At 34.8% G+C, this 16,173-nt stretch overlaps 1 protein-coding gene across 1 annotated transcript in view; it reads right to left on the reverse strand.

The window, feature by feature from the left end:
- Window positions 1-14,243, reverse strand: part of LOC122007057 (mitotic checkpoint protein BUB3.1-like) — a 29,735-nt gene extending 15,492 nt beyond the window's left edge. The window contains exons 1-2 of the mRNA XM_042562818.1: window positions 13,928-14,243; window positions 13,638-13,768 (exon numbers count right to left, since the gene is read on the reverse strand). Of these exons, the coding sequence (XP_042418752.1) occupies window positions 13,638-13,768; window positions 13,928-14,047 (251 nt within the window). The 5' untranslated portion in view covers window positions 14,048-14,243. The remainder of the gene's footprint in view (window positions 1-13,637; window positions 13,769-13,927) is intronic.
- Window positions 14,244-16,173: the final 1,930 nt, after the last annotated feature.

Here is a 16,173-nt window from a genome sequence, read left to right on the forward strand (position 1 = left end):
TAGTTAATCCTCATTTTAATAATAGAGATGAGCATATTATTTTTGTGAGCGGCAATAATTGGACTTAGATTTTTTCCTTAATAGGAAGGTAGATAAATTATGTACAAAAATTGTAATGTGATATGTAGGGAATGGATTTACTAAACAATACCAACTAGAGGTATTAGATATGGGTACTAGAAAATGTAAGTAGTAAAAAAAAAAATTGAATAACCAAATCAAATTTTAAGGGAAAAAATAATAGTTTTTTTTTCAAAGATAGAATGATGGATGAAGGGATAGATAATATTACCGGTATTTAGATTATGAAAAAAATGATTAAGTAACATTAGCTAAAAATAAAAAAGTTCTAGACAATAAGGTTCTTGATAAAGCATTATATTTAGGTAGGAAACTATAATTACAAAATATTGATTAAGCATACTACAAATAATTTAGTTTAGGAAAATGAAACAACAAAGTCTTTATTCCACCAAGTGAGGTTAGCTATATAAATCCTCCCAAGGTTTAAAATCTCGACCCGTGCTATACTGGAACGATACGATTTTGGTATCGTATCGTGTCGTGCCGATATAGTTTTGATATTTTTTTATTTATATATAGTAACTATTAGATAAATATGTTTATTATGTATAATTTAAAAATAATTTATATATTGATTTTATATAAATTTTCAATTATTAGACAACTTAATATCATTAGAAAAAAATAATTAAATATAGTTTTCTTTAAAGAAAATTAATCTATCAATAACTTGAATTAAAATTGATAAAATACCAAAAGGAGTAGCTTACTAATACCAAAAGGAGTAGCGTGCATCAGATGGAATCATTGATTCTTGCAACATTCTGCTTAGGTCAATTCCATAGGTCTCCAACACCCAGATTAAATAATCATCCAAAGACATGCAATATTGATATTGATTTCTCCACGTCCATCAACGTGTCTCAATTCATCACTGAAGTTGGATTTGAACTAGCACAACTGAAATCAGAACGAATACAAGTATAGGCATAGGATAAGGATAAGCATATGATCATGCATTAGAGTTATAATAAGAAGATTGCGAGTATGATGAATTTCAGCTAGAATCAATCTCCACTAAACTCTCTTGCATATCTTGATAATTATGAGTTTTCTTTTGTTTGTCACCCTTATATCGACGTTGATATTGAATACTGCTACTTCTAGCTCCATGATAATAATCTTGAGTTGTATGCGTGTAATCTATCTCACATATCCATGGTTCCGGTGCTAGAGTAGGGGAAACATAATTTTTACCACCAAATGCATCACCACTGTCATCACTTCCATAAGTAGTTACACTGCTATCAACATCACTATCCTCATTTCGAACTTCTTGTTGAACTACAATGTCAGAAGGTAATGATGTTTCATCACTGTCATCATATTCTTGCTCATCAATTGCATCGAATGAATTTTCTCTAATTCTCAATTGACCCCTTCCAGTAAAAGGAGGAAGTTTGTCTTCTTTTTTTTTCTTTTCAGTAAATATTGCAAGAGTTTTGCCTTTATTTTTGCCTTTATCTCTAGACTTTGGCTGCGTTTGGAATTGGGATGTTTGAGAACGTCTAGACCGAGATCCAGAAAATCAAAATTTTCGATCAAAAGCTTCATCATCATCTTCTTCCTCACAAATTCTCCTATAGCTTGTATTTTTTCAATCTGTTGAGTAAGAAATTGAGATGGTGGGTCTCCTGCTTCATCAAGTAATGAATTCTCAGCCTCAATAGCGCTCCACCAATTCATCATTGGATCATTCTCAGTTTGGACAAATCCAATATTAAATAAGTCTACATCACCAAACTCTTGTTCTTCATTCTTTTCTAGTATTGCTCTTAGTTGAAAATGCATATTATAATGAACGTAGATCATCTTCTCCAAACGATGATAAGAAAAATAATTTCATACTTTTGTATGAATGAGGAAGATAGTTGACAAATTTCTTTCACAATCACTTGAAGATGTGTGTGAGAGAATTCGTACTCAATCTTTTTTAAATTTTGAGTTGATCCTCCATATTGTAACCACCACTCAGCTGTAAGATAAATAAGAGCAAAATTTAAATAGTATTTATATTTGTTGACAATAATTAGTAATAATTTTTACTATATTTACCTGCATCCATTTTATATTTGTATAACACTACAATAGAATCGCTAAAAAAATCATATGTCTCTCAAAATAATTGACTTTCATTAATAGTCTCAGCAATTGATTCTCTATTTGTATGTAGTTTTGATATTACATGTCCGAAAGGCACTAATAAATCATCTTTTATGCCAAGTTTATAACAATATTGATATGTCAAATTGAGATAATAACCTACAATAATTAAAACATATATAATTATTAATAGCAATATTGAAAATTCTTAATCATTAAAAAATACATCCGGGCCAAATGAATATATTTTCTCATTTGATCGTCTCATCTTGTAGTGATTATATTTATGTAATGTTGATACTTGGTTGGTGATTGCAGACGTCTCTTAATTTCCTTTTTTGCTTCATGAATTAGGCGATAAACATTGTTCATTTGTGGCTTCTTGTCCATATCAACTTTACGTAGAATAACATACAATGATTCTACTACTATAAGAATATCTGCAATATAGTCCCAAATTCCAACAGATATAATAATTTTTTACACCTCCTTACCTTCGGTCATGTTAGAATATTGAGAGGCTTCCCAAATCCTCGAGAACATGGCCTTTAATCTGACCTTTTCCTAATTCAACGATTTTAACAGGAGCGAGTGGCAAACCTAGTCGCTCCTAGTAGCAAAATTTCTCCATCAATAAATTTTCTCATTAATCCATGAACTCAATGATGATTATAGAGAAATTTTGTTAAAGAGTGATCTTTTTTCACTACCTTCTTCACTATGTTGAGCTTAGTGATATCTGTCATCATCAAATTGATACAGTGTGTTGCACATGGTGTCCAAAATAATATTTGATACTTTTGCTCCAATAACTCTCTAACCCTCTTAAAGTTGGCACCATTATCTGTAATCACCTACACTATATATTTTGCACCTATCTTTTGAACTACACTATCCATCTAACGATATATTTAAGGTGCACCATGATAATCTATAGTTGCATCAATAGATTTATAAACTATCACCTTTTTATTAATGTACATTCGTGTAGGTCCTATCCAACCATCACACCTCAACATAACCCCGTATAAGTTTCATTGTTTCTTGCATGATAGGATCAAAGTCTTGATATCCTCCACTTGTTCATCTAAACATGGACCGCCAATTTCATATGCAGTCGGAGGTTGAATACTAGGACCAGATTTTTTAATGTTGGACACCATGCTATGATAATATATATTGTTTGCAGCATTAAGGGGAATATGATTAAAATAAACAAATTTAGCAATACTTTGACTGATTGATTTCTTCTTCTCTTTTGTATATGCATCATCAATCCTACTCTATTTGCTACTTGGTATGGGATGTCAGTGGATCGATATCAACTACACATCTTCGTCCTATAAAAGAAAAAAAAATTGACCAATACCACATTGTGTTGGAGTAATACAAACACTTATACTCTTTCCCAATATAGCTGCAGTAGTTGAGCCACTTCCACGAGCACCAGAGCCACTTCTATGTTGCATATTTTGCTCATAGTTATATTGAGTTCGAGACAGAGCTGCTAAAAAATCTTCGTCATTTGGAACTTCACCACAACCTTCAAATTCATCATAGATTGGTTCTTTAGAGCTTCAGCTATCAACAAGTTCACGTTCTCGTTGCTGTTTATACTTCTATACTTTTTTGTCATCAAGTTTCTCTTTCATTGCATGCTGAACTTAAGAAAATTTTAGACAATTAGAAACATCCAGATATCCACCAGCGAGATGTTTTAAGTGTGTGACCCCATCACCGCGTCCAATCATATCGCAATGTAAACATTGCCACTAGAATTGATTTTCTAATCAACGTACGTGTTCCAGACTAGATCATGAGATTGTTGTTTTTGTGACATTATCTATACATTATAAAAAATTAAGAATAATACATATTTTCAGGTAATAGTCATCATTTTATAACATCAAGAATGTATTATAAAGAGCAACTTCCTGAAAGCAATCTTTTATAACACAGTTTTATAAAGTAAATTTGAAACAATCTCCTAAGAATATTAATTCAACTTTCTCAATTTAGAATGATCAGAAGTGCACAAGATTATAAGTGTTTTACTAGGAATCACAAACTTGACAGTATACCTTTATCAAAACTTCTAAAATAAAGGACAAATAATATTTCCTAAACATATCTGGTAAAGACATTCTAAAATAAAAATATATGAAATATATATTTCATATGTTAAGAAAGTAAGAATCCTAAAAGTAAAAAAGCTAAAATATGATAATATTAATTTAAGATAAAAAAATTATTATCTATAATAAATATATAAATTAACACAAAGGTGTTACTTTATATATAATAATTATATAAATTATTTATTTATTTATTTAAATAATATAAATTTTAAATAATAAACAAAATTTCAATTAAACAAAATATAAATTTAATTTAATAGAATTTTTAGAATATTAGAATATAAATCTGAAATATTAAAAAAAAATAGAATTTAAATGATATTTAAAATAATTAAAATATATTAAAATATAGATCAAAATTATTACAATATTTTTAAAACTTTTAAATGAAATTTAAAAAAAAATTATAACATAAATCAGAATTATTATAATTTTAAAAAAAATCAAAATATTATTTAATAAAATTTATTTTTAAAAAATAATTTTAAATATAGTTTTTATATATTTTATTGGGATACTTTAATTTGGGTTTATAAAAATATGTTTGAAATATCACATATACTTGAGAATTGTTTAATTAATTAAATCGACAATTTAATTTTAGAAAAGGTGAAAAGCAATATCACCGCGAGGGGCTCGACGGATCACGCGAGGGGTGATCTCGCGACACCAAAAACATCGCTGGATGCTTCCAGAGGCGTCCTGGACACCTTCAACGCCGAAGGAGGTCCCGCGACGCAAGAATCATCGTTGGACATTTCCAGAGGCGTCCCACGACGCCTTCGGCGCCAACGGAGGGGCGTCTAGCGATGCCGGAATCATTGTTGGACACTTCCGGATGCAGCGAAGGTGTCCCACAACGCCTTCGGTGCCAAAGGAGGAGCGTCCGGCGGCACTAGAATCGTTGGATGCTTCCGGAGGCGCCGGAAACGTCATTGGAGAAGCGTCCCACGACGCCTTTGACGACAAAGGGGGAGCGTCCAACAGTGCCCGAAGCTCGTTGGACGCTTCCTGCGACACGAAAAGCGTTGCAGGATACCTCCGGCGCCTGCGAAAGCATTTGGTGGCAGACACTTCCGGAACCATGCATCCCACAACTCCTCCAGCGCCACCTGCGACGCATATGAGACGAGGGCGCCTCTGGGTCGTTTGCGAATAGGAGAAAATCATACCTCCAGAGTGGTCATCGGTATTGTTGCCGCCTCCCTGCTGCTCGTCATCTCACCACCTCTCCTCGTCGCCTCACCACTGATATGTTGATCGCTCACCGGTGCCTCTTTATATAGGTTTTTTTTTTTACCTTCTCCTTCTGCGGGATTAATCGATCACGACAGAAGGAATAGACCCCACCCCGGGCCGGGTCTGGCCCGGACCCGGCCCGTAACCAGGTCAACGGATCGGTTGGCTATTGACGCAAATCGCCAGGTCGAACCAAAACCAGCCCGGCAAGTTGCCGGGCCGGTTCCGGTTCCTTTGGTGAAAACTCGGCAGACCGCCGGTTTGGCCCGCTGGTTCAACCAAATTTTTTTTTTTACGGTTTGAACCACCGGTTAACCTGCGGGTTCCTAGCCGTTAGGGAGGGTGAGGGGATATTTTTGGGGTATTTTTTCAACGATTAGGATCATTTGATCGTTTTTTGATCAATGACTATAATTTAGTATCCGTTACTATCCAAACTCTATAAATAGAGAGTTCATTTCATTATTTTCATACACATCTAACATCTTCTTTACTCTTAATCTCAATTTCGTATTCTTTATACGCTTTCGTTTCCAATTTTCAATTACAATGAAAGGAGACCGTGGAGGTGCATCATCTCGAGCTCGGAAGGAAAGGAAATAATGAATCTGCAAGAAGAATACCCCAACATTCAATCCACCGATGATGAGATGAGCACCTTCCAAATCCGACACCCGAAACACAAGGAAGTACCGATGCAATTACTTCTAAGGTTCGGGAACTTCCTTCTCTAAAGTCTTCTATTTTTACTAAACATTTTGAGAAGGTCACTCTTTCGTCGAAAGAAATGCGTGCAAAATATAAGCATTGCAATGCTTCCTACAAATTCCAAGCTGGCGGCGGCTATGGGTCATTGAAACAACATGTAGAAATGAAGCACCCGACAGAATATGGACTCGACCGTTCTCAAACACAATTATCAAGATTTTATTCAACTAGCAGTAGTACTGATTCCGGTTTATTTTTATGTTCGGATAATAAATTAAGAGAATCATTAGCTAAATTTGTTTCCGTAGAACATCTTTCTTTTAGTTTTGGATCTAAATGCACATTTGAAGATTTTTATAAAGAATCTCTTAATCTATGTGTTAAACGTGTTCCTAGGACTGCACTTACTCGTACAATTAAAAAAATTAGTAAAACAAGGAAAAAAGAATTTAATTGATGAATTTAGTAAGTTAGATAATAAAGTTGCTTTATGTTCCGATATTTGGAGTGATCATTGGCAAACACATTCATATATGGGTGTGACTTGCCATTGGATCGATAACTCTTGGAACCTCCGAAAAATATTGTTAGCTTATAGAGTTTTTGATTAATCACATAATGCTCATAACATCGCACAATTATTATGTTTAATTTTAGAAGAATATAGTTTAACTCATAAAATATTTTCAATATCATTAGATAATATTAGTTCCAATACAGCTTTTATAAATGATCTAAAATTTGTTTGTCAACCTATTATTGGCGGTTTATTTTTTCATATTCGTTGTGTATGCCATGTTTTAAATTTATGTGCTTAAGATGGATTAAAAACTTTAAAAAGTTATATTAAACCAATTAGAATTGTAATTTCTTATTTATGGTCTCATACATCTATAATGAAACAATGTGGTAAGTTTTGTAAAACTAATAGAATGAGACCTAAAAAATTTCCACGTGATGTACCAACACGTTGGAATTCAACATACCAATTATTACAAGATTCATTTCAGTATAAAGAATTATTATGTTCATTTTTTGCACAAAATACTAATACTAATATATATTTATTTTCACAACAATGGAATATTTGTAGTAGTATTTGTGAAATTTTAAAAGTATTTAATTATGCAACCGAACAACTTTGCAGTGTTTATTATCCACTGCTCAATTAATTTTAGAAAATTTTTCTAATATAGTATTAGTTTTAAATGAACATATTAATAATGAATCTTTATCTCCTTGCATCTTAGCTATTAAAACTAAATGGGAAAAATATTTTTATTTTATTGCTGAAATTTATTTAATTGCATTTTCTTTAGATTCTAGATTTAAATTAGAAGTTTTACAAGAAATGTTAACTTTATATTATGATGCTTTAATTCCAATTAAAAATTCTTTTTCTCCTGATCCAGTTAATATTATATATAATGTTAGAATTTATTTATATGATATTTATAATCAATATTATGTAAAATATGGAACACAAATTAATGTTTCTGAAATACAACAAACTACTAGTAGTAATTTAAAACTTACAAAAGCATAACTTTTATTGAAAGAACGGACAAAACGTCCACGAGGATCCTCAAGTTCCACACAGGAACTTGAGAATTATTTTACGACTTCTTTTGATTTTAATGAGGTATATAGCGAAAATTTTGATATCTTAAAGTGGTGGTTATAGAAGGCTCAAAGCTTTCCAGTCCTCTCTGTGATCGCCAAAGAAATTTTAGTTTGTCCAGTGTCAACTGTTGCTGTGGAGCAGACGTTCAGTGCCGGCGGTAACATATTAGATGAACGACGATCAACTTTGTCTCCTGACTCATTGGAAGCTCAAGCATTACTAGACGATTGGACCAAAGCAGAGAAAAGAATCCAAGGAATGCAACTTTCAAATGACGAAGTTGAAGATTTTGATACCAAAGGAACGAATATGACAAGAACGGGAAATGGAAGTGAGTGACAATGTAAAGGATAAAAATGTAAAGAACTACATGGGCTTTGATTCCCCTATACCCTAAGGGCATACGTAGGCAACTTAAATAAGTGCAAGTCTTTTTTTACAATAAATTTTAATTTTTAATTTTTTTAACAAAATAATCTTGAACCGTGAACCGAACCGTGAACCGGCGATTTCGAAACGTGAACCGTAAGCGTCTTGGGCGGTTAAGGTTAAGGGTTGACCTGCTTGGAACCGTCGAATAGGTGGTTCTGAACTGTCGAACAGGCGATTCCGAACCGTCGAACAAGCAATTCCGAATCGTCGATAGGCGGTCATGAACCGTCAAACTGTCAAACCGGCGGTCCCGAACCGTCGAACCGGCGGTCCCGAACCGTGGTCAGGTCTAAGGAATCAATTTGTCATGTGATTAATCAATCACGACAAAAGGAATCGATTCGATTCCTTTTGTCACGCGTGCTTTCGCTGATGCGCGTGATGCACACCGAAATCATCGCGCGGGGGGTGCTTATTTCGCCTGTGCGATGGAACAGTAAAAACTGTTCATGCCGCCCGGCACGGAACGATATTTCATTCTTTGGATCCTCCTATACTGCTCAATCTCCTATTATATTATTTTCATTTAAATGAATTTTATACTATTTTATAATTACGAACCAAGTTTTTTTTTTGTCTATGCCTTCTTCAATTAATGTGTATATCAGTCGTGATCACATCACATAATTAGATCATTTATTAGTCGTCTAAGTACGCGTCTATGGAATTGTTAGTGACATTAGACAAACCGACTTTAGAGAAGTATTAATGCAAATGAAAGTAGGCAAAAGTGTAGATCAAATGATATTCCTATTAAAGTTTAAAAGATTTTAGGAGATTAAGGTATAATTTAGTTACTAAGGGGGTGTTTGGTTTAGGGGAATGAGAATGGGAATCATTGATTGTCATTGTTAATGTTTGGATTATAGGAATAGGAATACAAATAAGGGAATGAATCCTAGAAATTGGGTAATGACTCATTCCCATGTACCACCCCTTCAATGAGTCATTACCCTATTTTCATCAATCAAAATATTTACTTATTCCAAAAATACCCTTAACCTAAAACTAAAATTTTCTCTCTTAATATCAAATATCAAAATATATTTATTTATTTTTTCTTTTATATCACCTCTCTCTCCTTGTTCTCTCTCATCATATTTTCTCTCTCATCATTTTATCACACACTTTCTCTCTCCTTAATCTCTCCTATCACACTCTCCTTCCTCTTTTTTTCTCATTACACGTTCTCTCTTATCATACTTTCTCTCTCCTCAATCTCTCCCACCACACTCTTTTTTTTCTTTTTTTCTCATCACACTTTCGCTCTCATCACACTTTCTCTCTCCTCAATCTCTCTTGTCACACTCCCTCCTTTTTTTCCTCAACACACTTTCTCTTTCATCATACTTTCTCTCTTCTCAATCTCTCCCATCACACTCACTGTTCTCTTTTTTCTCATCACACTTTCTCTCTCATCATACTTTCTCTCTCATCACACTCTCTCTCCTCTTTTTTCTCATTATATTTTCTCTCTCTTCATCCTCTCCCATCATACTTTCTCTCACATCATATTTTCTCTCTCATCTTCTCTAATCATGCTCTCTCATATCACACTCTCTTTTTCTCATTTTCTCTCATCATACTTTCTCTCTCATCATTCTCTTTCATCATATTTTTCTCTCACATTCAGCTTTCTCTCACATCTAATTTTTTCTCTTATTTTCCTTTAAGGGTAAAAAAAGGAAATTTTGATTTATTCCGATAGAAAATATGCAACTAACCAAACATTACTGATCCGGCAGTAAGGTCGGGGGACCCCCTCTGGAGGGGAGTCAACGCCACGTGGAGGTCAAAGGTCAAAAGAGTTAGCACGAGGTTCGTCCGATCGGAGAAGGGGTGGGTGGACCGGACGGACGGGTCCGGGCGGAATCAAAGACAACCCGGCGAGGAGTCGGGTTTCCGACGCTCCTGTTGAACAAGGTCGCCTGGCCGAGCGGGTGGCCCTCTCGGCCGAGGCCAAAAGCAGCAATGTTGTGAAGGAATAGTCTCAGCCGAGCACACGACCGGGAATATCTCGAGCGGACCAGTACCTTCGTTCGGTCGGACGTGATGGGACTGCCGAGCGGCTGGGCGCTCGGCGTGGAGAGAGAAAAGACAAAAGGACAAAGGAACATCTTCTGACAGCAAGCATGTTCGAAGACCAAGCCATGCACAGAGTCCTAGGACGGAAGGTTCTACTGTCCCATAAGAGAGGTGCTCGGACTGTAGCAGTATGGTGTCAGGCAAGCTCCTCTGGCAAGCCCATATTGAGGTATGGTAAGAGGACACGTATATGCCTCACTATGTGTGCAAAAGCCTCCTCACGGCTCTATATAAGGGTCCTCATACTTCGCCGGAGGTACGCGATCTCTGATATTGGAAGCCTCTTCATAATTTCCTCTTGCCTGACTTGAGCGTCGGAGGGTCGTCGCCGGGAACCCCTTCCCGGCCCGACTTCTTTGCAGGTTCACCGGAGCTCCATACGGCCGGTCAGAGATCCACGTCATTGGTTCGGAGAGCGTCACATGCCCAGCTCCATCGATTCAGCTTTCGGACAGGATCAATTACTTTTAGGAGTGATATCCATGCTCATACTCATTCCCATTCCACAATACAATGATTCTCATTCTGATTCCTATTCTTAGGAAAGAACCAAACGCCTCCTAAGTTATTCAATAAAATTTTAATCAAGAAGTTGCTCAAAGAATGGAGGAAAGTTGTTCAACCACATTTATAACTAGGAGAATGAAGTTGATATACAATGCTGTGCTAATTATAAAGGTATCAAGTAGATGAATTGTCCTTTAAAATGTTGATAGAATTGTCAAAGAAGAATAAGAGATTAGACAATTATTTTGAGAAAAAAAATAGCTTCACATTTAAAAGATGTACCATAGATGTTATTTAATGAATAAGGCAACGAAAAGAAAAATATAGAGAAATGAAGAAAGAATTTGCGTATGACTTCTATTGATTTTTAGCTGACAATTATTGTGATGGATTTTGTAGAAGAAAGAAACAAGTAATTATATTAATGTAAAAAAGAATATGTTATAATTTTATTATGTTGTGTTAGAATGTGAAGGTAACAAAGGATTTTTCTTATAATTGGTCATTAGGTTTACATAAAAAATAGTTCTAAATCCTTATCTTTTGACATTAATACTAAATGGACTAACTAATTATGCTCACGATATTGTGTTGATTTACAAGTGTGTAATTAGATTAAATTTTAATATTAAATTATGGAGAAAACCTTCGAAAACTAAAAGCTTTAAGATAAGTAGAACAAAAATAAATATGAAATATAATTTCAATAATAAGAAAATTATTGACTAAATACTTAAGATGGATTGGCATGTAATCTTTAATTAATAATTTTTAAGTATTTTGAATCTATTGTCCAACAAGAAGGAGATATTAGTTAAAATACAATTAATAGAATAAAGAATGTATGATCAAAATGGAGAGAACAAGAGTCTTGTGTGATCGTGGTATTCCATTAGGCTAAAAAGAAAATTTTGTAAGATTGTGGTATGACTTGTGATATTTAATGTATTGGAGTATTCAGTTATTAAAAAACATCATATTGAAATAATAATAATAATAATAATGTAATAAAGATGAGAATATTAAGATGGATTACCAGTAAAATAGTAAAAAAAAAATAAATAATTAGGTTAGCAATAAAATATGATAGAATGAGAGAAAATAAGTTGAAATCATATAAAAAAGTTCAAAGGCAATGAATAGATTATCTCATTCAAAGAATTAAGCCTGAGCGGACCAAAGAAAATATAGGCTAATGTAATGAAAAATAATTTAATTAATTTGAATACTATTATTAATTTTCTATTATAGCTCAATAGAGTAATAAGATTTATGTAGCTGATCTCAAATAGATGGGGCAAACTTAGCTCAATGATGATGATTAACATCATGAAAATTCTCTAATATCTTGCAAATGTCCCTTCATAAAGAATAAAGATTATTAAAATCCCTTCATGGATTACCACACTACACACCACCCATGTCCACCCTATTGCCCATTCCAAATTTACCAATCATGGTAGTATATGTTTCTCATTGCTTACATCCATTACCATCATCCATGTATTGTTTGGTACATTTAATCAAACTTTATATAATACGTAATCTTAATCCATAAGCTCTTTATATGATCTTAATGCTATCAAAAAAAATCATAATCTATCATTCTCCAATACATAACTTATATTCATTAACAAACACTATCATTGCCACTTCTATTTTTAAAATACTCATCAAAAAGAATAATTAACATCAAGGATGTGTATCCTTGGGGAAGAAAAATATGCATGAGAATATTAATTGAAATTTCAGAAATATCTCCAAAAAAATAAATACTGTGAAGTCCCAAAAGGAGTGTAAAAGACCTTTAAACATATAACCTTAAAGATAGGTGAAATTCCAATTTATTTTTATTTATATTATATACATATGAATTACATTTGTAATACATAAATGAACTTTACTTATGTATATTATATAGATTATTTAAAATATTTATATAATATATATTTTGTGTATGTTATGGGGATCATAGGTGGAATTATTAGGAAAAAAAATTCTGACTATTTAGGCCAGTGAAATTTTGGGGGATTTGAAGAGAATAAATTCCTATATAAAATTTCCCTTCTGTTTTTTTCCTGACAAAGAAACAATAGATATCTTTAATTTCACTCCTTTCCCAACCTACATTTTCCTTCATGTTTTCATTAAGGCATATGAGCATGGAAATTTTCTAACTCAGATGAGAGATGAAGTTATTCTCCAACCATCTAGATAAAAAATCTCCAAAAAAGGGAAACTTTGGGGAAAATGTACATATTCATTGAATGAAGTGTAGAGAATTTGTTAGGACTGGAAAGGCGTGCCAATAAAAAAACATGTCGAAGAAATATTCCTACAGATAGAGAGTGCTTCTCATATAGGATCAAGATAAATATGAAATTTTGAAAGAAGTAACTATGTGGGTTCAGCATCTGTTCCTACCATTCAGCACCTTCCAAAAAACAGTCTTTGTTAGCCCAATTAATTTTGACATTAATTTTGAATAAATACATGGTGCTGAAGACAATCCACCAAACGATGAAGCTTCCTTCAGAAAATTACAAATTCAACAATCCAAACGTTTTCCCACCTAGTCCTAAAATCACTCGTGCTGAATTTATAGCCAGTTCGCTAACCACAAAAACGATGAAACAATAAGCAAAGTCTATTCGTTTTATACTGAGCATTAGAACTGTTTAAAGCTAAATAATCAACGGAACGCCCTCCCTGCATACCTTCTCACTGAATGATCAGCACCGGCACTGAACCCCGATGAATCATCATGGAAGCAGCAATCAAGGACGGGACCCGCATGCACGAACTCCGCCTTGAGAGTGTTCTCACCGACGTCATAAAGACGAATAGTCTGAAAATAACATTAGATAAATCAATCGAGTCAATCGAAGATGGAGAAATAGTTCAAAGTAATTCAAGCCCTAGATGGGATTTAGGGTTTTTCATTTATGTTGGTCGGGAGGAGGGATGGCGGGATGGGGATCGCAGGTGAGTTTCAAATACTACTTACCCTGTCCCAGGAAGACACGAGGAGGAGGTCGCTGTGGCTGGAGAAGCGGAGGTTAGAGATTCCATCGGAAGGCGGCTGGGACAGCTCGCGGCCGCCGCTCAGCATCGTGGCGGTGCTCATGTCGACCGGCGCCAAGCGAGAAGAGGCAGTTTGTGGATCTGGTGGAGGGACGGAGGAAAATCGAAAAGGGAGGGAGGGGCGGGACAAACGAGCGGGATCGCTCGCCGGAGCGGCGACGGAAGCGAGTTGACAGTGCGGACGCGAGCGGGGTTTTCAAAACAGGCGATGACTTGAGGAGCGTCGAAAGGAAACGGTTATCAAAAGCCTTAATTACATCACCCACTATACTTTGTATTTTATTAAAGGATGTATTTATTTTCTAAAATTATCTATTATTTAAATAAAAAAATAATTATTTTTAATAAATATTTTTATTTAAAAGTTATTAACAACTTTAAAAATATTAATAAATTTATATCAAATTAACGATGAGCCTAATGTAATATCATAATACGATTCCTCCGTGTTGGCCTAAGGACGGATTGGCGGGAGCGCTGGGGGCGAGCGAATCGCCTTTTGCCACATAATACGATTCCTTTCGTTAGTCATTATTCCAAAGGTTAGTAGTCGTCCGTGATTTACCTCCTCCGTGTTAGCCTTAAGGCAGATTAACGGGGGCGCTGGGGGCGAGCGTATTCGCCTTTTACCACAATAATACGATTCCTTTTTCCCTCCTCCGTATTGACCCTGGGATGAATTGACGGGACGTTGGAAGCGAGCGTATTCACCTTTTGCCATCATAATACGATTCCTTTCTCTCTCAACACGTTGTATAATCAACACAATGAGCACCGCCCTGTCAAGGCGGAAGCTGCGGGTTTGAGCCCCGTCAGTCCCGAACTAGGATCCGATCCGTTAAATAAATTTATCCATTTATTTAATGTGAAAAAAGAAAGAGGGAGCAAGAGCTAATATCCAACAGGATCCCTATTTCTTTTGTTTTTATTTCATATTTATCATCAGACAAATATGAGAATTTCCATTTCTTTCATTAGTGTCGATTGATAAGAGAGAGACATAACATAGTAGTTAGATTCATACAATTGGTAGTATTCTTATATTTACTTTACTATTTGAATTTAAGAGATACTTGTGCACTTTTGTTTTTCAATATTCTTGATAAATAAAATAGAAAAGAGTACCCCTTTTTACCAGAGTACATATGCAAATTGTATTCGTTTATTGTACGAGACACAACGAACTTAACATAAGTGCCTCGACAGAGTACTCGTCAGGGTAAATGAAAACCCTATCTGTAATAATCCATTAAGATTTTAGAACGGAATTTTCTATAAAACGACGTTTGGTTGGGCATAATGTAATTAAGCTTATGTCTATAATGTAATATAATATAATTTTGATTACATTACTACGTTTGGTAATATAATGTATGTAATATTTGATTACAAGGGTATTTTTTATTTTATGTTCATTATTTTTTATAAATAATATAATTTGTATTATTATAAAATGATAGAAATATCCTACTACCTCTATCGGAGACGACTGTTGGTGGTCGTCGTCGTCGCACCTCTGTCGGAGGTAGTGGTGGCCAGCAATGCTAGCCAACGATGACCAAAGGTGGCAGTTGGTGGTGGCGGTCGACGGCGGCTTTCGACAGCGATGAAGCAACGACGTCAGTGACTAACAATGGTGGTCGGTGACAGTGCCTGGAGGTAACTATAGTGCCCGGAGGTGGCTACAGTGCCTAAAAGCGGCAACCGATAGAGTTGAGCTCAAATTCACAAGTTCGATCAAGTTCAAGTTGAACCTCTTTATTTCTTTATTTTTTGAGCTTGAGCTCGAGTTGAGATTAACTCAAGCTCGGCCCAACTCAATTACAATCCTAAGATAAACTCGAGTCAAGTCAAATAGAGCTCGAGCAAGATCTGAGAGAGCTCGGGTCAAGTCGGCCCTCCTATAAGACCTCAAGGCAAGTCCTTCCAAGTCACATCGGAGTTGGGGCCGTCCCAATTTGAAACATTGATTTGACACGATGATTATCGAAGTGTTGATCATCAAGAGGTGTATCATCTGGGTTAAGAAAAAATAGATGTGTCCTTTGGGAATCAGGACTATTCTTTCACTTTCTATTTAAAAATGATTCCGAGTTTAAGGTTTATGATTTAAATTATAACATCAAAGCAATCAAAATCTATATATCTCTCCGTTCATTTTCTTCATCT

This window comes from Zingiber officinale, chromosome 7B (genome assembly GCF_018446385.1).
Source record: "Zingiber officinale cultivar Zhangliang chromosome 7B, Zo_v1.1, whole genome shotgun sequence".
In the NCBI taxonomy this organism is placed as follows: Eukaryota; Viridiplantae; Streptophyta; class Magnoliopsida; order Zingiberales; family Zingiberaceae; genus Zingiber; species Zingiber officinale.